Here is a 23,807-nt window from a genome sequence, read left to right on the forward strand (position 1 = left end):
TTTCAACTTTGGTTGGTGGCGTAACCCACCTTATAAGAATGATGATTTCAGACACCGCGTACAATTGTCGTAGGGTTCTGAGAATCAAATTCTTCATTAATTTCTTCGCACTTAGAGGGTTAGTCTTCATTGATTGAAGAAAAACGTTACTTCATGTGTTGCACATCTAAGTCATCAAATTTGCAAAAGTGTTAGGATGTGTGTCCTTTTCAAAGAACACTCGAAGATTCTAAGATATTTGCGTGGTCAATGGAGATGTCACCCTTCAACACATGGTCACGAAGAAAATGATTACGAATCTGGATGTGCTTTGTCTTCGAGTACTGAACTAGGTTGTGAGCAATCTTGATAGCACTCTCATTGTCGCAGTAGAGTGGCACATTCTTCACATTGATGCCATAGCCCTTGAGGGTTTGCTTCATCCATAGCAATTGAGCACAGCAAGATCCATCAGCAATATACTCAGCTTCAGCAGTAGAGAGTGATATGCAGTTTTGCTTCTTTGAGGACCAACATACCAAGGATTGTCCGAGGAAATGACATGTACCCGATGTTGACTTGCGGTCCACCCGATCACCAGCATAGTCAGAGTCAGAATATCCAATGAGATCAAATGAAGAGCCCTTGGGATACCATAATCCAAGTGTTGGAGTGTGAGCTAGATATCGAAGAATATGCTTCACAGCCTTATGGTGTGATTCCTTCGGTATAGCTTGAAATCAGGCACACATGCAAACACTAAGCATAATATCCGGCCTAGATGCACATAGATACAATAAAGAGCCAATCATGGAGCGGTATACCTTTTGATCGAAGTCTTTACCACTTTCATCGGTGCATAGATGGCCATTTGTGGGAATAGGGATTTTGACGCCTTCGCAATCTTGCATGCCGAATTTCCTCAACACATCCTTGAGGTATTTCTCCTAGGATATGAATATGTTGTTGTGTTGTTGACGAATTTGAAGACCTAAGAAGAATTTCAACTCTCCCATCATGTACATTTGATATTCCTCACTCATCATATAGGCAAATTCGTCACTGTAGCGTTGGTTAGTACAATGAAAGATAATATCATCAACATATATTTGGCACACGAATAATTCATCATCATATGCTTTGGTGGAAAGAGTTGGGTCAAGTGAACCGGGCTTGAAGCCTTTCTTCATGAGGAATTCCTTCAATGTATCATACCACGCCCAAGGTGCTTGATTGAGGCCATAGAGTGCCTTGTTGAGTCTGTAGACGTGACCTAGAAATTTTGGATCCTCAAAACCTGGTGGTTGAGCAACATATACTTCTTCCTCAAGCTTACCATTGAGGAATTCACTTTTCACATCCATTTGATGTAAGATGATATTATGATGGTTAGCATAAGCAAGCAATATGCAAATAGCTTCAAGTCTAGCAACAGGTGCAAAAGATTCATCGAAATAAATTCCTTCAACCTGTGGGTAGCCTTGAGCTACAAGACGAGCCTTATTCCTCACCACAAGGCCATGATGTTGTGTTTGCGTGGGTATGGTCGCTTGACAAGATCCCACACATTGTTGAGCTCGAATTGATGCAGTTCATCTTGCATGGCTTGAATCCACTCAGATTCCAAGAATGCGTCATCAGCTTTGGTGGGCTCTATGATAGAGACAAATGCAAAATGCCCACAAAAGTTAGACAAATGTGAAGCTTTTGAGCGTGTGAGAGGACCTGGTGCATTGATGTCGTTGATAATTCTCTCAATCCGCACTTTGTTTGCAACGTGAGGATGAACAGGTTGACGACTTTGATTAGGCCCAGCAATTTCTTCAGGGCCATTTTCTTCAGTAGCACCAGCATGATTTTCTTCACGATCCGGAATGACTTCTTCAGCAGATTCTTTGGTAGGAATGACATCCTCAGTAGCCTTGAACTTGATGGATTCGCCAGGTGACATTTCATCTAGCACAGGAGGTAGGTGCTCTCTTTGCGAGCCATTAGTTTCATCGAACCGCACATCTACAGTTTCAACAACCTTGTGATGATAGGTGTTGAAGACTGTAGGTGTGCGAGCCCTTTCCGTAACCAAGCATAAAACCCTCATGTGCTTTCGGTGCAAATTTAGAGTGGTGGTGAGGATCTCTAATCCAGCATTTAGCACCGAAGACTTTGAAATAACTTACATTGGGTTTCTTGTCAGTGAGGAGTTCATATGAGGTCTTTTTGAAGAATTTGTGAAGATATACCCTGTTGATGATGTGGCATGTAGTATAAATAGCATCTGGCCAGAAACGTTGTGGAGTCTTATATTCATCAAGCATAGTGCGAGCCATCTCAACAAGAATTCTATTCTTGCACTCCACGACGCCATTCTGCTGAGGAGTATAGGGAGCAGATAACTCGTGAGTAATACCAAGTATATCAAGATATTCATCGAGACCAGTGTTCTTGAACTCGGTTCCATTATCACTCCTGATATGCTTTATCTTCAAACCGAAGTTCGTAGATGCTCTTGAGGAAAATCGTTTGAAGACTTCTTGCACTTCATTTTTGTAAGTGATGATATGCACCCAGGTGTAACGAGAATAATCATCAACAATGACAAAGCCATATAATGATGCAGAACTAGTGAACATGGCATAATGAGTAGGGCCAAAGAGATCCATGTGAAGTAATCCAAAGGGACGAGAAGTGGTCATGATAGTCTTCGAGGGATGCTTGGCTCTGGTGATCTTTCTAGCCTCACAAGCCCCACAAAGATGATCTTTGAGGAATTTGACACCCTCGATGCCAATGATATGCTTCTTCTTCGCGAGTGTATGCAAGTTCCTTGTCCCAGCATGACCAAGTCGTCGATGCCATAACCAGCCTTCTGAAGATTTTGCAAGTAGACATGTGGAAGGCTGTGGTCCTGCAGAGAAATCAACAATATACAAGTCTCCTCTCCTAAAGCCTTCGAAGACTTTGGAACTATCAGATTCCATTAGCACAATGCAACGATATTTGCCAAAGACGACAACCATATCAAGATCGCAAAGCATTGAGACAGACATGAGGTTGAATCCTAAGGACTCGACAAGCATGACTTTGTCCATGTGTCTATCCTTTGAGACCGGAGCCCTACCTAGACCCAATACCTTGCTTTTGCCTTTGTCAGCTTAGGTGATATGCTTCAAATGAGAAGGAGATAAAGCAGTGTCCATCAATAAGTTCCTGTCACTGGTCATGTGATTTGTACATCCACTATCGAGGACCCACTCAGTAGCTTTGGGTTGATCATCCTGCAGATGAATTAGTGCAACTTACGAAATCATATACTTCATCATTGAAGAATATGATATCAATTTCATCAGTAGTAACAGATATAGCAATTATTAGGACGTGAGAGATGAGTAATTCATTTCTTCACGATTAGCTCGCGTCCATTCAAGCACATTCAGGTCTCCAGCAAATTCTTCAGACGATTTAGTTCATCTGGAGACTTGACCCTGCATAAGAGATTAGTTCTTTTTCTTCACCACCCACATTTGAAGGGGTGACAAAGAGTTCATCATTTTGCGAGCTCCATAAGAAAAAGATGGCATTGAAGCCAGCGCACTTCATTTCACAGAAGAGGGGTTAGGATAAGCATATGAATAAGCAGAGAAATTCTTCGAGGACTTATGAACATAATGGTTTGAAGAATAATGCACATATTCATAGCATTTAGACTTTCCCTGCGAAACAGAAGTGTTAGCACGATGATGTTCATATGAGGATTTGGATCCACTTGAGGAATTTGATCCAGATGAAGAATTTGGTCCATACGAAGAATTTGATATGGGGTTCCTATTCTTCATATGTGGTGTCATGATGACATTCTCGTGAAGATTTTCAAGGCACCTTTTGGGAACCCAGATTTTCTTCATAGGGGGACCATTCCTGCAGCTAGTTCCAACATATCGAACAAATACTTCACCATTCTGATTATTGAATAGTTTATAGTTGGAGTCAAATGACTCATCAAAAGAATATGAAGATTCACAAGTAAAGCCAGATAATGTGCATGGATCTATGAAAGGTCCTTTCGCAGCAACTTATGAGGTTTTGGGGTACTGCTCAGGTTTCCAGTAGGTCCCATCAGCATTGAGTTTCCTCTCAAAGGCAATACCCTCTTTTCTAGGGTTCCTGTTCAAGATCTGCTTTTTGAGCACATGACAAAGAGTCTGATGTCCTTTGAGGCTTTTGTATATGCCTGTCACATACAATTCCTTGAACCCTGCATTATCGTCAGTGATACTTGTGGTATCCTCAGATGAGGAATTTTTGACCCCACAGACAGTTGAAGAATTTGCAGCAATAGAAGCATTTGAACATTCAGGTGAAGAATTAGCATATTCATGCTCAATGCATTTCAGACATGGTGGAATAAATTCTTCCTGAGCGGAACTGATCTGTTGAGCAAGCAATGAATCGTTTTCCTTCTGAAGATCTTCATATCTCACTTTTAACTTCTCAAGAAATTGCTTTCTCTGAAGAAATTCATAAGAAAGCTTCTCATGATCAGATAAGAGAGTGTTATGATGATTTTGAAGGTTGTCAAACCTAGACTGAAGTCTCTGAAGATTATCAGTCAAGGTCTTAGTAAGATTCAATTCCTCACCCAACATGTCATCACTTTTGTTTAGCAGATTTTGAATCTTTTCCAAAACATTTTGTTGTTTAACAGCAATTTTAGCCAGTTTGGAATAGCTAGGTTTGAGATTGTCATTAGATTCATCCTCACTAGATTCAGAGGGGGAATGTTTGAGTACCTTGGCGTCTTTTGCCATGAAGCAAAGGTGGGAGCATAGTCATCAACGCTCTTGTCAGCAGAGTTGGGGAGGTCATTTTCTTCAGTGTTGAAGATGGACTTGCTGACGTAAGCAGTAGCGAGGGCTAGGCTCGCCACACCAGAGTCTGACTCCTCAAATTCCTCCTCTTCCACATTTTCCTCAGATTTAGCTTCAGAGTCCATTTTCTTGCCAATAAATGTCTGTGCCTTCTTGGAACTGCTCTTCTTGTGAGATGAAGACTTTGAAGATTTTGATGATGAGGACTTTGAAGATTTCTTCTTCTTCTTTGAGTCATCAGAATCGTCATCTTTGTACTTCTTCTTCTTTGATTCCTTTTCCCACAGAGGACATTCAGACATGTAGTGACCATGTTTCTTGCATTTGTGACAAGTTCTCTTTTTGTAGTCACGGGATGAGGAATCACCACTCCTTGAAGACTTTCCAAAGCGACCACAGCGAGAGAACTTCTGGAATTTCTTCATGAGCATTGCTAGCTCCTGGCTCGGTTCTTCAGGGTCACCAAGGCTGCTACCGAAATCTTCACCTTCAGATTCAGAGACTGCCTTGTCCTTCAGTGCGCGTGATCTTCCAGAGCTCGGTCCATAGAGGTCTCTCTTCTCAACAAGCTGGAGCTCATGAGTGTTTAGCCTCTCGAGGATATCAGCGGGATCAAGAGACTTGTAATCAGCTCGCTCTTGAATCATCAATGCAAGGGTATCGAATGAGGAATCAAGTGATCTCAACAATTTCTTCACCACCTCATGGTCGGTGATGTCAGTGTGGCACCAAGTGCTTGAAGCTCATTTGAGATGTCAATGAGGCGATCGAAGGTTTGCTGAACATTTTTGTTGTCGAGTCTTTTGAAGCGGTTGAAGAGATTGCGAAGAACATCAACTCGGGAGTCACGTTGAGTAGAGACTCCTTCGTTGACCTTGGACAACATGTCCCAAATCAGCTTAGCAGTTTCCAAAGCACTCACTCTGTCATACTGTCCTTTGCTCAGATGGCCACATATGATATTCTTTGCTTGAGAATCGAGTTGCTTGAATCTCTACACATCAGCGGCATTCACAGACGGAGTGACCGATGGAACACCATTTTTCACAACATACCAGAGACCGTTATCAATTGTCTCAAGATGCATGCGCATCTTGTTCTTCCAGTAGGGGTAGTCCATCCCATCGAAGGTAGGAGACCCAGCCGAGACCTTGATCATTCATGCAGTCGACATAACTAAAACTCCAGGTGGTTAAACCAAAATCACACAAAACAAGGAAGTACTTTGCTCTGATACCAATTGAAAGTGTGTTATATCGATTAGGGGGTGAAGAGGTGATTTTTACAAATTCTTCATTGAGGAATTTCTAGGTGAAGAAATTCCTAAGAAATGATACACTAGCAGCGGAATAAGTACGCAGGTATAAGCATAACCAGCTAGTGGTTGAGGGGGCGACTATTTATAGCCTAGGGAGCAACCTGACATGATAAGACATAAATGCCCTTCAATGATATGACCGTTAGGTGGAAGATATTTTTGGACAGCTGGCGCATAGCACAACAACGGTCGGATATTTGAGGTTCAAATTCCTTAGGGCTATCATGTTCCTCGTTGTGTAGGCCATTCACACTGGCGAATTCCTAACTCCTCGGTCGGAACAAATTCCTCAGAGACCAGAAGATCTTCGTTTCTGTCACTGAAGAAATTGACTGAACTGATATGAGATTTCCAATGGCTTCACTCGAAAGGATTGGGCAGGTGTAGGATTTTGAGATGAGCATCACTTGGAAATCAGTTTCCTTAGTATTACCTCGACCCCCTTTAACAGTACGGTGTCCTATGACTCAAGAAAGAGAAAATGAAACTACGAAAACAAAAGTCTTCACGCTTCATAATCCTCGCATGAGTATCCAAGTATTCAAGGTCAGACCAATTTCTTTACTTTCAAAATCTTCAGGAGAACCAAAGTCTTCAGCTAAAGACATACATTTTTAGGGGTCGACTTTCATCATAAATATTAAACTCCTCATTGACTTATAGAGTCTGTGTACACTCACAAACATATTAGTCCCTTAACCTATAAGTCTTCAATACACCAAAATCACTAAGGGGCACTAGATGCACTTACAACTTGTATGACCTCACCTCTTTAGGTAAAATCGTGTCGGATTAGCGTACAAAGGTTCTTCAAAATTCGGTGGTCGGTACTACAAAGGATATATCTACCATCTCATCAAATTTTGAATTCGTATTTGACCCACACATTTAGTAACATAAAATGAAAAAATCTGTTGCGAATGCTAGCAGGTTCACATTATGTTTGTATTGTTCTCTTCTTTTGGCAAAAAAGGTCAAAGGCCATATATTATGTAACAGATACCCTTAAAAACACCTTTGCAGAAATGGACAAAATACATCCAAATTCTTTGGGGTGTCGAAGTTTTCTCTCCCGCATCGATCGGCCGTGCACGATGAGGAAAGCTTGTTGACATATCGGGGTCTCCCTCTTAGCCGAGAAAACTTGTTTAAACCTAAAAACTTGTAGAAGCGGTGACCAAAAAGTCATCCATCTAGACCAGAAGATGCCGACAACCGATTTCTATGTAACAAATCGCCACCCCGGAGAAGAAAACACCAGAGAGGGCTTGTATAATGCCCCAGGTACGACCAAGATGGAGGGGGGGCACAACTCTCACATGCTCCTCGACAAGGCTGAAACCAAGCAACCTTCGTCGATCAAAACTGGAGCCGAAGGACCAAGACACACCGATGCCGGCAACGCGCCATTAGCTTCACAAAACAACAACACCGAGACAAACTTGCATAAGACCCCTCCCCCAACACGGAGAACTAACTAACACACCACCCTCAACACGCTTTCCAACAATGTCAAGAAGCACCATCAAAACAAAACGAGGGCGAAACAGGGAGGACTTTTTCCACGCCGACGATGGCATCATCACTTCACCATCGACGACGGGGAACCAAAACATAAACTAAAAATCTTACCCTACCATCACCCATCAGAAAACAATAAGGTCCCCGAAATTATGTTTCTATTCATTCTTCTATTCAACTGCTTCCGTCATTTTATTTCACAGTGGTAAATCTAATGCAGGCATGAAATTTTATGACATGGTAAATGCATCTTGTGTAAAATGTTGTGGAATTTATCTAGATAAGTATATTTTTTGGACTTCCATCGTGCACAAGTTCACTGATTTTACCAAAAGAGGAGAGTGCACCCAAGTGTCACCCTAACAAAGATCGCATGGGAGAACCGAACCATGTCTATGTGAGCTGCAGTCTCCTTGCCTTGAGCAAACAAAGTCATTACTCACTTGAATAACCATTTGATACATATAACTATATACAAATCAAGGATATGCCTCCAAACTGGAATTGATGAGTGATGGAACCCTGGGTGGATCAAAAAACCACTATCAATTCAATTTTGAACCTTTAATCTGTACACACATCCTCATGCTCAACGCATGGATCGGATTTCAATCTTCCCTAACAAACAATATATTCACTCCATCCCCTCACTTCTCTGTACACTTGCAGATCAACTGATCGAGCACGCAGACAGGTCACTTGAGAAACTTGAGGTAGTCCTTGAGGTCGGCGGGGATGCAAGGGTACTGCCTCCAGAAGGCGCCGTGCACCCTGAGCATCCTCGCCACCTTCTCCTTGGTCGACGGCGAGCTGTCCGCCTGCAGCAGCGCCAGCAGCTTCGCCACGCCGCCGCTCGCCACCATGTCGTCGAGCACCCTCTCCGTGGGCCGCGCCGCGCACGACACCAGCCACAGCACGTTGACCGCCAGCCTCGTGGCCAGGCCGGACACCCGCAGCACGGTCCGCACCACGGCCGCCACGGCGAGCCCGTGCTCCGCGAACGCGAGCCGGCCCTCGGGGCACTTGCACAGCCGCTTCAGGAGCAGGAGCGCCCGCTCGGTGACGTGTCGGTCGGCTTCCGGGAGGAGCTCCACGAGCACCCGCACGGCGCCCACCTCCACCACGCCCTTGCCGCGCCGGGCGCCGCCCCTGGAGCGCGAGCGCGCCGTGACGTCGATGAGCACGTCGAGCGCGCGGGAGCTGAGCTTGGAGGAGGCCCCGTCAGAGAGCAGGTCGAGGAGGGACTTGACCATGTCGTCGACGTCTACGTCCTCGGTCCAGTTGCGGGCGCCGCTGGCCTCGGAGACCTTGGCGAGGATGGACATGGCGTGCAGCCTCGCGTCGGCGCTGCCGCGCTGGACCAGCGCGACCATGGGCCTCATGCACTCGGGCCTCAGTACCAGGTCCACCGACTCCTCGTCCGAGAGCGGGAGCGTGGCGAGGACGGCGGCGGCCTCCTCGCACGTCCGGAACGCCGAGAAGTCCCCGCCGGCGCCGCTCTCCGCCAGCGCCTGCGCCATGACGCGGCCGAGCACCTGGATGCCGTCGCAGGCCACGAAGTCGTCCCGCGCCGCCTGGTCCCCGGCCATGCAGAGCCTCAGGCCCTTGAGCGCGGTGACCTTGAAGGGCGTGCCCTCAATGCCGGCGAGCACCGACGGCAGCCGCTCCCGCGCCATCGGCTTGAACGCGCCCGCGGGGCTGGAGGGGGAGGAGGAGGTGGAGGCGCGGTCCTGCCAGGAGGCGATGACGCGCTTGAGGGTGTGGTTGGGCGTGAGGTCGAGGGAGGCGACGCGCTGCATGGTGGCCGGGCACGTGGTCTTGCCGTACTTGAAGAACCACCGCTCGATGCTCCGGCGGTCGTAGGTGACGCCGGTGGACACCGTGACGGGGTCCTCCATCAGCTCCATGGAGATCGGGCACAGGAACAGCTGGGGTGACTCGTCCATGGCCATCGCCTAGAATGAATGGATCTTCTACCCTTGTGCCAATCAAAGGAGCCTAAATTCTTGTCCTGAAATGAAATGTAGTTTGTCTGGGAACGAACAGGGATGTTGGTTTTATACTACTATCTGCAACTGCAGCCTGTGCATGCGTACTGCTGAAGTCATGCAAGCCCGTAGAACTAATCCATGTGGCAGTAGTTCTGAATGAGGCATCCACTCTCTCCAATCAAACTGTATATCATAAATTATGCACTGCGTCGTCACAGACTTAAATTTAAAATCCTCTTGAAACCCTATAGAAAAACAGGATAAACCGAGCAGCTCGCGGTATTCCCACCTTATCTGTTTGATTTCTGTGGATCGTACGCGCGTATAATAATACCGCGGAGTCAATGGTCAGAGGGCCAGAATGGTAGGCGATGCTTACACATATGCATTGAGTGCAAGGTTGGCAAATATGTTTGTATATACAGTATAAAACTAAAAATTAAAGATAAAGGTGGCGCGACGATATGGGTTGCTGCCACGATCTTCAGCCAGAGACTCCGTCTCACGCCCAGCGGTAACCCTTCGGCGTTTTGACGGGACTTTTAGCCACATGCATGGATTCGACGGGCGTCGACTGAAGCAAAGCAACCCGGCCAACAGCTTGCCCGTCGGTTGGTTAGAGCGGAAATTTACCAACGACTTGGTGCAAATTATGATCGATGCCGCTTACCAAGTTGCCAGAAACAAGAGGAAGATGAAATGTTTACTTCTTCTTCTGCTAATACTACTGATACTTATCCTTTTTCTTTTCGAGGAGCCTTGATTTTTATTTTCTAGCGTTGAAAACCTTGAGATGCAGGTTGGAGTTGTTAAGATGAGGAGGTGGCCGGTGATGGCAGCAGGTTTTTTTTAGTGTTAAACTATTCCTGATCCAGCTCCATTTCTTCTTATGTTTGCTCCGTTCATTCTTAAGTTCAGTCCAGAGAGCGGTTGAGCGTTTCCTTTGACTATGACCGGGCATTTTCCTATTCAAATTTTCCAGCCGGATCCTCAACTCCTCTAGAGACGAATTCCTTAATGGCGAGCGATGCACTGCATAAACTATAATACAATAAAGCGCATTTCTTGAAAAATTCAAATATCTTAATGCCTAAGTTAACTATATATGCATCCAGTCACCCACCCTGTTCATCGAAAAATATATCTTAATACAGAAGTTAACTAGTAGTACAGCAAATGGTTCAGTTTTCCGCAAAAGGAAATGGTTCAGTAGTAACCCACGGTGAAAGTTTATCCACACTCGCTGATGCTAAATCCCACCCAAACAATTCCCCATGTGCGCCGAGGATAAAAGCATTATGGACGCCAAGATACTACAAGCCAAAATTCATGAACTCTCTTTCCTTTTTTCGCGGTTTAGGTGGGAGTCTGGTGTCATTACGGTATCTTTCCCGGTCATCACTGTCTGCCTGCCCACTCCTGAAACCAGAACCATTGCAAGCAGAACAGGACGAGCAACGAGTACAGTCTCAACCAAAACACCTCACACATCAGTCACGAAGATCTATTTCATCACAGGTAATCCGTCGCTTGTGCAGTTCATTAGCAAGTGGCTCGTCATCATCAAGTTACCTCAACTCGCAATGCAAAACACACTTACCCTTTAATGATCACATTATAGTCCAGAATGCCAGACCAAGCTTAATATATTGGGAGCATTGGTCACGGATGGATGCAAAGGGTCGCTTGGATGCTCTACTATGTTTATTAATCCTGCAAACGCAAAGCACAAAATCGGTTGGCCTGAAGCTGTCCACTAGATTAGTGCATCACCACTTAGCGAAATCCGCAAATTTCCAAGGCATAGACCAAAACTTGCACCAAATCTGTGTCTTAAAATGGTATCTGCTCCAACTTGCACATGAAAAATCGCCCGTAATACGTACTACGCCTAGTTAACAGCCACTTGCCGACCCGACGTGCAGCACGCCGTGATGCCCTGCCCGGCCCGCTGTTTCTCGCCGTCGCCCGCCCGACGACTTCGAGCGTCTGCGTCTGCCAGGCCGCCCCCACATGCCATGCTTCGGGCGTACCGTCTCCAACCAACGGGCGCGTCCCGATCGGTTTGACCGCCCCGATTTCCCCTGTTTTTTCTGAAGAAACGCCGCAATCAGCAATCAGCACGTAGCACAGCTGCTCCTGATCAAGCGATCATCAGGAAGCTGCTAAGGTCCGTTGACGAATCCGATATGGAAAACAAATGTACGCGTCCTCATCGCCACCGTCACCGGCCTAGGGCTAGGGGTTTAAGAAAGTTATTTACTATACTGATGACACTGTCAGACATTTGGTATTGTTCGCTGGTGAGTTACAGGAATTCACATAGTACGGAGTAATATATACTCCGGGCCGTAGACTTTGGGGTTTTTTCCTACAGTTTTTGACCTTGCAAGCCCAGTTCCCTCTGAGCGGAAGCAACGTTTTGCCGCTGGCAGAACCGCGTTGACATTGCAGATCGAGGGGTTTTACTTTGCTTCTTCACACTCGAGAGTTTCTCCTCGAGAAGACACCCATCATAGTTTAACTTTTTGGTTCAGCACACAGCATTTTGACACTGGATCAGATTTGCTTGTTTTCGCATTCAGGCCAACATTTCCCAAAAACGTATGGCTGCAGAACCCTGGAGAAATACGGTGGTTGGATGAATCGCAATCCTTCACCGAATTAACAAAAGGGGCTCCATCAGGAAATAATTGGCACAGCTACCATGACCAACAAGATTCCATTCAAACATCGTTCTTAACACAGTGCCGCTTGCAAGTGAGAACTGATGCCGACTGTTCAGATTTGACCGGTCAAACCCTTATTTATGAGCTTGGCCGCATGAATATCCGAGAGAATACACAGATCGACAGAGAAATCAGTTCATCAGTCGCCAATAATACAAAGTCGCCATCACCATGCAAGACCATGCTAACTTGCCTCCAAATGTGTGCATCAAAGTCAGAACTCACAAGTCACAAGGATAAAAAAAAAGGATGATGTTAATGTGCTACTCAAAAGGCCTCCATTTGGCGCTGCCGACACCGAACTCAGATCACTCCATCCTCTGATGGTAGACATTGAGGACATAGCTGTTCAGGAGGTCGCCGAACGTCTTGGTCGAGAATTTCTGCACCACGCGGTCGCGTGCTTGCTTGCCCATCCGGATCGCTAGATCGTGATCGCCCACAAACTTCACCATGGCTTTGGAAAATTCAATGGGGGAGGGATCGCACAGAAAACCTGTCGCTTCATTCACCACTGTTTCCACTGGACCGCCACTGTTGCATGCGATTACAGGCTTGTATGCTGCCATGGCTTCAAGAGGAACAATGCCAAAATGCTCGTCCTGGACGTAGTAGTGTACGACATGTAGGCTGAATTAGAATAATCTGCTTAGATTGATAAAAGTCTTACACAAATGGTGGTAGGCGTTGTTTACCTTTGGAGTGTACAACACACAAAGGCAGTTGGACAGAAGCTCGTTTCTTTCAGCTGAAGAACAAGATGTCACAAATTTAACATGTTCAGAAACACCTTCAGTCGCTGCCAATCTTTTGAGCTCCTCAAGGTATTCAACGTTTTCTTTGAGACGCTTATCGTACCCACCTTCAGCATGAGAAATGAAAGAAAACGGTGGCCAGTGGTTAATATTCTGATATTGTTTAATAACTCAGATGTAGTAAGGTTAAACCTGTGAATAAAAGGGGGAAATAACAAATAAAACAAACATCACCTGCCACTGTTAAGCTTGCTTCCAGCAGCGCATCACCAGGTTGCTTAGAAACAACTGACCGGAGCAAAGCAAATGCTGAAATGGCTAGACCAAGATTCTTTTTTCTCTCAAACCGGTTAATTGAGAGGAAATTCAACCTGACAGAAAGATGACAGTTCAGCTTCACTACACCAAACGAGGATAAAATACGAGAGAGACAGCTATTGTATACTAAAATCTGGACGAATAGAACCTAAATGAGTCACAAAGAGATATACAAGCATGAAGTTACTTATAATCATGAGGTTCATGAAACTGCTCAACGGAGACCGCTGGGTATAGAACACCAGGCTCGATTCCTCTAGCATGAAGACTGCAAAATGTCCTGGCAAAAGTTGCTGCAGTGAACTTACTGTTGACTAGAATCAAATCTGCCATACCTAATATATATGCAAAAAAGAATAACCGCAACAATTAGGATGCCAGTAGATCTCTCAACATATAATTAAAGGAAAGTCAAGACATAAGTATAGATACAATTCCGGATGCCCAAGACAATACCAGTCGTGGCTTCCTCAATCATGTCAATTGGCTTGCGATATAACCTCCGAAGAATTGTTGTATGTTGTGCAAGCAACAGATCAGGAAAATGGCAATAAAAAATTGTCTGAAAATGCAACAAAAAAATATCTCAGCACATAGCTGCAATTAGAGCACACTGAATCACTTCAAATAAGAGATAAGTACCTTTGATGATGCCTTTAGTTTAAGTAGTGGAATCACAACAGAAACCTGGTCTACCAATATGACATCAAAGGAGGACCACCAAAGTAGCACGCAGAGTGCAACAAAAATGCAGCGAAGATAAGCACAGACAGCATGAAAGCGGTAAAACACATGACGAGGCAGGAAATCTCCATATACTGTAACTGGGAATGTACCTGGAAAACAGACAGAGAAGTCCAATAAAACTTGTATACACACATCATAAGCATTCCTTACCAAAAATATTATACCCAATACTATACATGTGAGATTATTACAAAAATACTCCCTCTATTTAGTGATCTAAATGCTCTTATATTTCTTTACGGAGGGAGTACTATGTATGGGACATTTTGCAGGAACTGATGGAAATAGAGTAGAACATTTACTCCAGATCAAGTCTGACACAAATACTTGCAACTCAGATATGGATAAATTTAAGAAACAGGTCTATCAGGCTTTCAGCGAAATATAACATAGATATAATTCAGAGATTTACCAGAGACTGTTTCCTCAAAGCACCGATTTCTGTCATGGTGTGATGTGAAAACATGAACATCGTGCCCATGGGCAGCAAGCTGACATGCCGCGTCAACTATCAATCTCTCAGCACCACCTACATCAAAAGTGTTATTCAAATCCTATGACAGGTGTTATCATACATTGTTCATATGCTATATCACGCCTGCTGCAATGCTTCTGTACATGCTTTGTAACTGAAAGTATCATATTGCTGACGTGCGATCCCACACTGAAGTCGTGTAGTTGCTCCTAGCCTCCTCGAGCAAGCTAATTATAAGCTATCACTACAAACACCAATTCGTATGAAAAGGAAAACAGCACTTCCCGTGCTCTTATACTACACCTGAACAACCACCAGCCTATTCGAATCTACTCCCTCCGTTCCAAAATAGTACAAAGTTGAGTCATCTATTTTGGAACGGAGGGAGTAGTACAGAAATTGGGGATCTCCTAGACATGCGGAGAAGCTCAGTGATACCGTCCTCCTAGAATCTATCAACACTACGAAATCAGAGACTCAACCTTCTAGCTGGGCGAGTTTAAGAAGTCACGTGATCTACTCGATCCTCCCAGCTCATGGCATCAGATTCAGACGAACTGCATCTAGCGATCGGATGTGGTGAGAGGAGGAGGATGAGGGGTCCGTACCGATTCCAAGGTCGGGGTGGATGACAGCAATCTTAAGCTTCTTCGTCTTCGTCCCCGACGACTCCCCAGCGACTCCTGCCGCCGCCGCCGCCATCGCTTCCAAGGACGGCGGCGATGCAGGATAAGGCCGGGCGGGAAGGGGCCGCGCGGAGGATATGGTAGAGAGGGATGGGATCGAGCTGTGGAGGGTCGACAGGGGGGCTGGGGACGACCGGCGGACGGGAGGGCGGAGCTCCGGCGGCGGCGGAGCAGTCGAGCGGGACAAGGAAAGCGGCGTGCGTGCGTGCGTTGTTTTCAGCCAGGGGCAAATTTGTCCTTTTCCATCTCTAATTGAGGTTTATTTCAAAAATTATCTCTAATTGAGATAGAATTAACTAAAGGTTTATTGTCAAAAAAGTAATTAACTAAAGGTTGATGGTGCTGTAAAAATACTCCCTCCGTCTCATAATATAAGACGTTTTTTAACCTACACTAGTATTAAAAAACGTCTTACATTACGGAACGGAGTAGTACTAAATATTGATGTTGAAACTATGGTGTGGACGACAGTTGCTCGTCCGAACTTTCGACGGATGGAATATTGAAAGGTGCTATCTGGTTTGATGTACGCATAAACAGATTGATGTGATGCATCATATGAAAATCATTCAAAATTTGTCGTGTCTGTAGCAACATTATATTGATTTTACTCTTCATATGAGGTATTTATCAGTTGGCGGGGGTAATTTATCAAGTGCAAAGAAACACGGGGCATTTTGGTTGGACAGTCAAGTCATTGATTTTGCTACTTAATTCACTGACTTAGCACTTGATGTGAGTCTTTTTTGGTCCGAGCAAATTAGCCCTATGTGAAAGTGTGTTATATCGACTAGAGGGAAGGTGAATAGGCGATTTTTATGAATTTTTCACTGAGGATTTCAGGGTGAAATTCCTAAGCGAAGAACTACTTGCAGCGGAATAAGTACTCAGATGCAAACATAACAAAACATAAGCATGGTTATCACGATGAAATGAAAACAAACACGGAGTACAGAAAGCATAAACACATGATAAACAAGATAAAGACAAACAGACTGAAGAAAATTGAACTGAGAAAATTGAGAAAGTCTTCAGTCAAAGTCTTCAAATAGAAATGAACAAGTACACAACACAGTAATGAGGAAATGGAAGAGTTAAGGAAACAGAACCAGTTGGCTTGGTGAAGACAATGATTTGATTGATCAGTTACGTCTGGTTGGAACGACTAGGTATTTAAACCTGAGGACACACAGTCCCGGACACACAGTCCTCACCGTATTCTCCTTCAGCTAAGGTCACACAGACCTCACCCAATCACTCATGGTAAGTCTTCAGGTGACTTCCAAACCTTAACAAACTCGGTCACTCGGCGATCCACAATTTCCTCTTGGATGGTCAGACCATGACGCCTAACCGTCTGAAAGATGCACAGTCTTCAAAAGTAACAAGCGTCGGATCCACGCAGGATCAATCTCTTCAGTGATGCTCAATCACTTTGGGTTTGAAGGTGTTTGAGTTTGGGTTTCCTCACTTGATGATTTTCGCTCAAAGTCCTCGGAGGATGGAATGCTCTCAAATGACAAGTGATAGTTTCTCTCAGAGCAGCCAACCAGCTAGTGGTTGTAGGGGGCGGCTATTTATAGCCTAGGGAGCAGCCCGACATGATAAGACATAAATGCCCTTCAATGATATGACCATTAGGTGGGTAAGATATTTTGGGACAGCTGGCGCATAGCACAACAGCGGTCGGAAATTTGACTATCAAATTCCTCACGGCTAACATTGAAGGAAATATGCCCTAGAGGCAATAATAAAGTTGTTATTTATATTTTCTTATATCATGATAAATGTTTATTATTCATGCTAGAATTGTATTAACCGGAAACAGTACATGTGTGAATACATAGACAAACAGAGTGTCACTAGTATGCCTCTACTTGACTAGCTCGTTGAATCAAAGATGGTTAAGTTTCCTAGCCATAGACATGAGTTGTCATTTGATTAACAGGATCACATTATTAGAGAATGATGTGATTGACTTGACCCATTTCGTTAGCTTAGCACTTGATCGTTTAGTATGTTGCTATTGCTTTCTTCATGACTTATACATGTTCCTATGACTATGAGATTATGCAACTCCCGAACACCGGAGGAACACCTTATGTGCTATCAAACATCACAACGTAACTGGGTGATTATAAAGGTGCTCTACAGGTGTCTCCGAAGGTGTTTGTTGGGTTGGCAAAGATCGAGATTAGGATTTGTCACTCCGAGTATCAGAGAGGTATCTCTGGGCCCTCTCGGTAATGCACATCACTATAAGCCTTGCAAGCAATGTAACTAATGAGTTAGTTGCGGGATAATGCATTACGGAACGAGTAAAGAGACTTGCCAGTAACAAGATTGAACTAGGTATTGAGATACCGGCGGTCGAATCTTGGGCAAGTAACATACCGATGACAAAGGGAACAACGTATGTTGTTATGCGGCTTGACCGATAAAGATCTTCATAGAATATGTGGGAGCCAATATGAGCATCCAGGTTCCACTATTGGTTATTGACCAAAAACATGTCTCGGTCATGTCTACATAGTTCTTGAACCCGTAGGGTCCGCATGCTTAACGTTCGGTGACGATCGGTATTATGAGTTTATGTGTTTTGATGTATCGAAGGTAGTTCGGAGTCCCGGATGAGATCAGGGACATGATGAGGAGTCTTGAAATGGTCAAGACATAAAGATCGATATATTGGACGACTATATTCGGACATCATAAAGGTTCCGAGTGATCCGGGTATTTTTCGGAGTACCGGGGGAGTTACGGGAATACGAGAGTACATATGGGCCTTAGTGGGCTTTAGGGGAAAAAGAGGAGAAGCCACGAGGGCTGGCCGCGCGCCCCATGGGCCTAGTCCGAATTGGACTAGAGGAGGGGCTGCGCCCCCTCTTTCCTTCCCCCCTCTCCTTCCTTCCCCCTCCTAGTAGGACTAGAAAAGGAGGAATCCTACTCCTACTAGGAGGAGGATTCCTCCTCCCCCTTGGTGCGCCTAGAGAGGCCGGCCGGCCTTCCCTCCCTCCGTTATATATGGGGGCAGGGGGGTGAAGGAAATATGCCCTAGAGGCAATAATAAAGTTATTATTTATTTCCTTATATCATGATAAATGTTTATTATTCATGCTGGAATTGTATTAACCGGAAACATAATACATGTGTGAATATATAGACAAACAGAGTGTCACTAGTATGGCTCTACTTGACTAGCTTGTTAATTAAAGATGGTTATGTTTCCTAACCATAGACAAAAGAGTTGTTATTTGATTAACAGGATCACATCATTAGTTGAATAATCTGATTGACATGACCCATTCCGTTAGCTTAGCACCCGATCGTTTAGTATGTTGCTATTGCTTTCTTCATGACTTATACATGTTCCTATGACTATGAGATTATGCAACTCCCGTTTACCGGAGGAACACTTTGTGTGCTACCAAACGTCACAACGTAACTGGGTGATTATAAAGGTGCTCTATAGGTGTCTCCAAAGGTACTTGTTGAGTTGGCGTATTTCGAGATTAGGATTTGTCACTCCGAATGTCGGAGAGGTATCTCTGGGCCCTCTCGGTAATGCACATCACTTAAGCCTTGCAAGCATTGCAACTAATGAGTTAGTTGCGAGATGATGTATTACGGAACGAGTAAAGAGACTTGCCGGTAACGAGATTGAACTAGGTATTGGATACCGACGATCGAATCTCGGGCAAGTAACATACCGATGACAAAGGGAACAACGTATGTTGTTATGCGGTCTGACCGATAAAGATCTTCGTAGAATATGTAGGAACCAATATGGGCATCCAGGTCCCGCTATTGGTTATTGACCGGAGACGTGTCTCGGTCATGTCTACATTGTTCTCGAACCGTAGGGTCCGCACGCTTAAAGTTACGATGACAGTTTCTTTATGAGTTTATATATTTTGATGTACCGAAGTTTGTTCGGAGTCCCGGATGTGATCATGGACATGACGAGGAGTCTCGAAATGGTCGAGACATAAAGATTGATATATTGGACGACTATATTCGGACACCGGAATTGTTCCGGGTGATTTCGGAGAAAACCGGAGTGCCGGGGGGGGGGTTACCGGAACCCCCGGGAGAGTTAATGGGCCACATGGGCCTTGGTGGGAAGAGAGAGGGGCGGCCAGGGTGGGCCGCGCGCCCCCTCTCCCTCTGGTCCGAATTGGACTAGGAGGGGGGGCGGCGCCCCCCTTTCCTTCCCCCCTCTCCCCCTTCCTTCCCCCTCCTAGTAGGAGTAGGAAAGGAGGAATCCTACTCCTACTAGGAGGAGGATTCCTCCTCCTTGGCGCGCCCCAAGGGGCCGGCCGGCCTCCCCCCTTGCTCCTTTATATACGGGGGCGGGGGGCACCCCATGACACACAAGTTGATCTTCGTGATCGTTCCTTAGCCGTGTGCGGTGCCCCCCTCCATGATATTACACCTCGGTCATATTGTAGCGGTGCTTAGGCGAAGCCCTGCGACGGTTGAACATCAAGATCGTCACCACGCCGTCGTGCTGACGGAACTCCTCCCCGAAGCTTTGCTGGATCGGAGCTCGGGGTGCGTCATCGAGCTGTACGTGTGTCAAGAACTCGGAGGTGCCGGAGTAACGGTGCTTGGATCGGTTGGACCGGGAAGACGTACGACTACTTCCTCTACGTTGCGTCAACGCTTCCGCTTCGGTCTACGAGGGTACGTAGACAACACTCTCCCCTCTCGTTGCTATGCATCACCATGATCTTGCGTGTGCGTAGGAATTTTTTTGAAATTACTACGTTCCCCAACAGTGGCATCCGAGCCTAGGTTTTATGGTTTGATGTTATATGCACGAGTAGAACACAAGTGAGTTGTGGGCGATATAAGTCATACTGCTTACCAGCATGTCATACTTTGGTTCGGCGGTATTGTTGGATGAAGCGGCCCGGACCGACATTACGCGTACGCTTACGCGAGACTGGTTCTACCGCCGTGCTTTGCACACAGGTGGCTAGCGGGTGTCAGTTTCTCCAACTTTAGTTGAACCGAGTGTGGCTACGCCCGGTCCTTGCGAAGGTTAAAACAGCACCAACTTGACAAACTATCGTTGTGGTTTTGATGCGTAGGTGAGATTGGTTCTTGCTTAAGCCCGTAGCAGCCACGTAAAACTTGCAACAACAAAGTAGAGGACGTCTAACTTGTTTTTGCAGGGCATGTTGTGATGTGATATGGTCAAGACATGATGCTAAATTTTATTGTATGAGATGATCATGTTTTGTAACCGAGTTATCGGCAACTGGCAGGAGCCATATGGTTGTCGCTTTATTGTATGCAATGCAATCGCCCTGTAATGCTTTACTTTATCACTAAGCGGTAGCGATAGTCGTAGAAGCATAAGATTGGCGAGACGACAACGATGCTACGATGGAGATCAAGGTGTCGCGCCGGTGACGATGGTGATCATGACGGTGCTTCGAAGATGGAGATCACAAGCACAAGATGATGATGGCCATATCATATCACTTATATTGATTGCATGTGATGTTTATCTTTTATGCATCTTATCTTGCTTTGATTGACGGTAGCATTTTAAGATGATCTCTCACTAATTATCAAGAAGTGTTCTCCCTGAGTATGCACCGTTGCCAAAGTTCGTCGTGCCCAGACACCACGTGATGATCGGGTGTGATAAGCTCTACGTCCATCTACAACGGGTGCAAGCCAGTTTTGCACACGCAGAATACTCGGGTTAAACTTGACGAGCCTAGCATATGCAGATATGGCCTCGGAACACGGAGACCGAAAGGTCGAGCGTAAATCATATAGTAGATATGATCAACATAAGATGTTCACCATTGAAAACTAATTCATTTCACGTGATGATCGGTTATGATTTAGTTGAATTTGGATTACGTGATCACTTAGAGGATTAGAGGGATGTCTATCTAAGTGGGAGTTCTTAAGTAATATGATTAATTGAACTTAAATTTATCATGAACTTAGTACCTGATAGTATCTTGCTTGTCTATGTTGATTGTAGATAGATGGCCCGTGCTGTTGTTCCGTTGAATTTTAATGCGTTCCTTGAGAAAGCAAAGTTGAAAGATGATGGTAGCAATTACGCGGACTGGGTCCGTAACTTGAGGATTATCCTCATTGCTGCACAGAAAAGTTACGTCCTGGAAGCACCGCTGGGTGCCAGGCCTGCTGCTGATGCAACTGACGACGTTAAGAACGTCTGGCAGAGCAAAGCTGATGACTACTCGATAGTTCAATGTGCCATGCTTTACGGCTTAGAACCGGGACTTCAACGACGTTTTGAACGTCATGGAGCATATGAGATGTTCCAGGAGTTGAAGTTAATATTCCAGAAGAATGCCCGGATTGAGAGATATGAAGTCTCCAATAAGTTCTATAGCTGCAAGATGGAGGAGAATAGTTCTGTCAGTGAGCATATACTCAAGATGTCTGGGTATTGTAATCACTTGATTCAACTGGGAGTTACTCTTCCGGATGATAGCGTCATTGACAGAATTCTCCAATCACTTCCACCAAGCTACAAGAGCTTCGTGATGAACTATAATATGCAAGGGATGGATAAGACAATTCCCGAGCTCTTCGCAATGCTAAAGGCTGCGGAGGTAGAAATCAAGAAGGAGCATCAAGTGTTGATGGTCAACAAGACCACTAGTTTCAAGAAAAAGGGCAAAGGGAAGAAGAAGGGGAACTTCAAGAAGAACAGCAAGCAAGTTGCTGCTCAAGAGAAGAAACCCAAGTCTGGACCTAAGCCTGAAACTGAGTGCTTCTACTGCAAGCAGACTGGTCACTGGAAGCGGAACTGCCCCAAGTATTTGGCGGATAAGAAGGATGGCAAGGTGAACAAAGGTATATGTGATATACATGTTATTGATGTGTACCTTACTAGAGCTCGCAGTAGCACCTGGGTATTTGATACTGGTTCTGTTGCTAATATTTGCAACTCGAAACAGGGACTACGGATTAAGCGAACACTAGCAAAGGACGAGGTGACGATGCGCGTGGGAAATGGTTCCAAAGTCGATGTGATCGCGGTCGGCACGCTACCTCTACATCTACCTTCGGGATTAGTATTAGACCTAAATAATTGTTATTTGGTGCCAGCGTTGAGCATGAACATTATATCTGGATCATGTTTGATGCGAGACGGTTATTCATTTAAATCAGAGAATAATGGTTGTTCTATTTATATGAGTAATATCTTTTATGGTCATGCACCCTTGAAGAGTGGTCTATTTTTGATGAATCTCGATAGTAGTGATACACATATTCATAATGTTGAAGCCAAAAGATGCAGAGTTGATAATGATAGTGCAACTTATTTGTGGCACTGCCGTTTAGGTCATATCGGTGTAAAGCGCATGAAGAAACTCCATACTGATGGACTTTTGGAACCACTTGATTATGAATCACTTGGTACTTGCGAACCGTGCCTCATGGGCAAGATGACTAAAACGCCGTTCTCCGGTACTATGGAGAGAGCAACAGATTTGTTGGAAATCATACATACAGATGTATGTGGTCCGATGAATGTTGAGGCTCGTGGCGGATATCGTTATTTTCTCACCTTCACAGATGATTTAAGCAGATATGGGTATATCTACTTAATGAAGCATAAGTCTGAAACATTTGAAAAGTTCAAAGAATTTCAGAGTGAAGTTGAAAATCATCGTAATAAGAAAATAAAGTTTCTACGATCTGATCGTGGAGGAGAATATTTGAGTTACGAGTTTGGTCTACACTTGAAACAATGCGGAATAGTTTCGCAACTCACGCCACCCGGAACACCACAGCGTAATGGTGTGTCCGAACGTCGTAATCGTACTTTACTTGATATGGTACGATCTATGATGTCTCTTACAGATTTACCGCTATCGTTTTGGGGTTATGCTTTAGAGACGGCCACATTCACATTAAATAGGGCACCATCAAAATCCGTTGAGACGACACCTTATGAACTATGGTTTGGCAAGAAACCAAAGTTGTCGTTTCTTAAAGTTTGGGGCTGCGATGCTTATGTGAAAAAGCTTCAACCTGATAAGCTCGAACCCAAATCAGAGAAATGTGTCTTCATAGGATACCCAAAGGAGACAGTTGGGTACACCTTCTATCACAGATCCGAAGGCAAGACATTCGTTGCTAAGAATGGATCCTTTCTAGAGAAGGAGTTTCTCTCGAAAGAAGTGAGTGGGAGAAAAGTAGAACTTGATGAGGTAACTATACCTGCTCCCTTGTTGGAAAATAGTACATCACAGGAACCGGTTTCTGTGACGTCAAAACCAACTAGTGAGGAAGTTGATGATGATGATCATAGAACTTCAGATCAAGTTGCTACAGAACCTCGTAGGTCAAACAGAGTAAGATCCGCACCAGAGTGGTACGGTAATCCTATTCTGGAAGTCATGCTACTAGATCAT

General features: G+C 44.9%; 2 protein-coding genes across 2 annotated transcripts; both read right to left on the minus strand.

Annotated features, from left to right (window-relative positions):
* Positions 1-8,210: 8,210 nt before the first annotated feature.
* Positions 8,211-9,707, minus strand: LOC123042022 (E3 ubiquitin-protein ligase PUB23). Its single transcript, XM_044464554.1, has one exon. The coding sequence runs from the start codon at positions 9,633-9,635 to the stop codon at positions 8,379-8,381; it is 1,257 nt and encodes a 418-aa protein (XP_044320489.1). The 5' UTR covers positions 9,636-9,707; the 3' UTR covers positions 8,211-8,378.
* A 2,675-nt stretch (positions 9,708-12,382) lies between these two features.
* LOC123046653 (alpha-1,3/1,6-mannosyltransferase ALG2) lies at positions 12,383-15,611 on the minus strand. Its single transcript, XM_044470058.1, has 8 exons — positions 15,307-15,611; positions 14,636-14,752; positions 14,119-14,312; positions 13,933-14,038; positions 13,664-13,811; positions 13,393-13,529; positions 13,099-13,265; positions 12,383-13,005 (listed from the first exon to the last, which is right to left on the minus strand). Exons 1-8 carry the CDS (start codon positions 15,398-15,400, stop codon positions 12,712-12,714), a joined length of 1,257 nt encoding a protein of 418 aa, XP_044325993.1. The 5' UTR covers positions 15,401-15,611; the 3' UTR covers positions 12,383-12,711.
* Between the last annotated feature and the right edge of the window lie 8,196 nt (positions 15,612-23,807).

This window comes from Triticum aestivum, chromosome 2B (genome assembly GCF_018294505.1).
Source record: "Triticum aestivum cultivar Chinese Spring chromosome 2B, IWGSC CS RefSeq v2.1, whole genome shotgun sequence".
NCBI lineage: Eukaryota > Viridiplantae > Streptophyta > Magnoliopsida > Poales > Poaceae > Triticum > Triticum aestivum.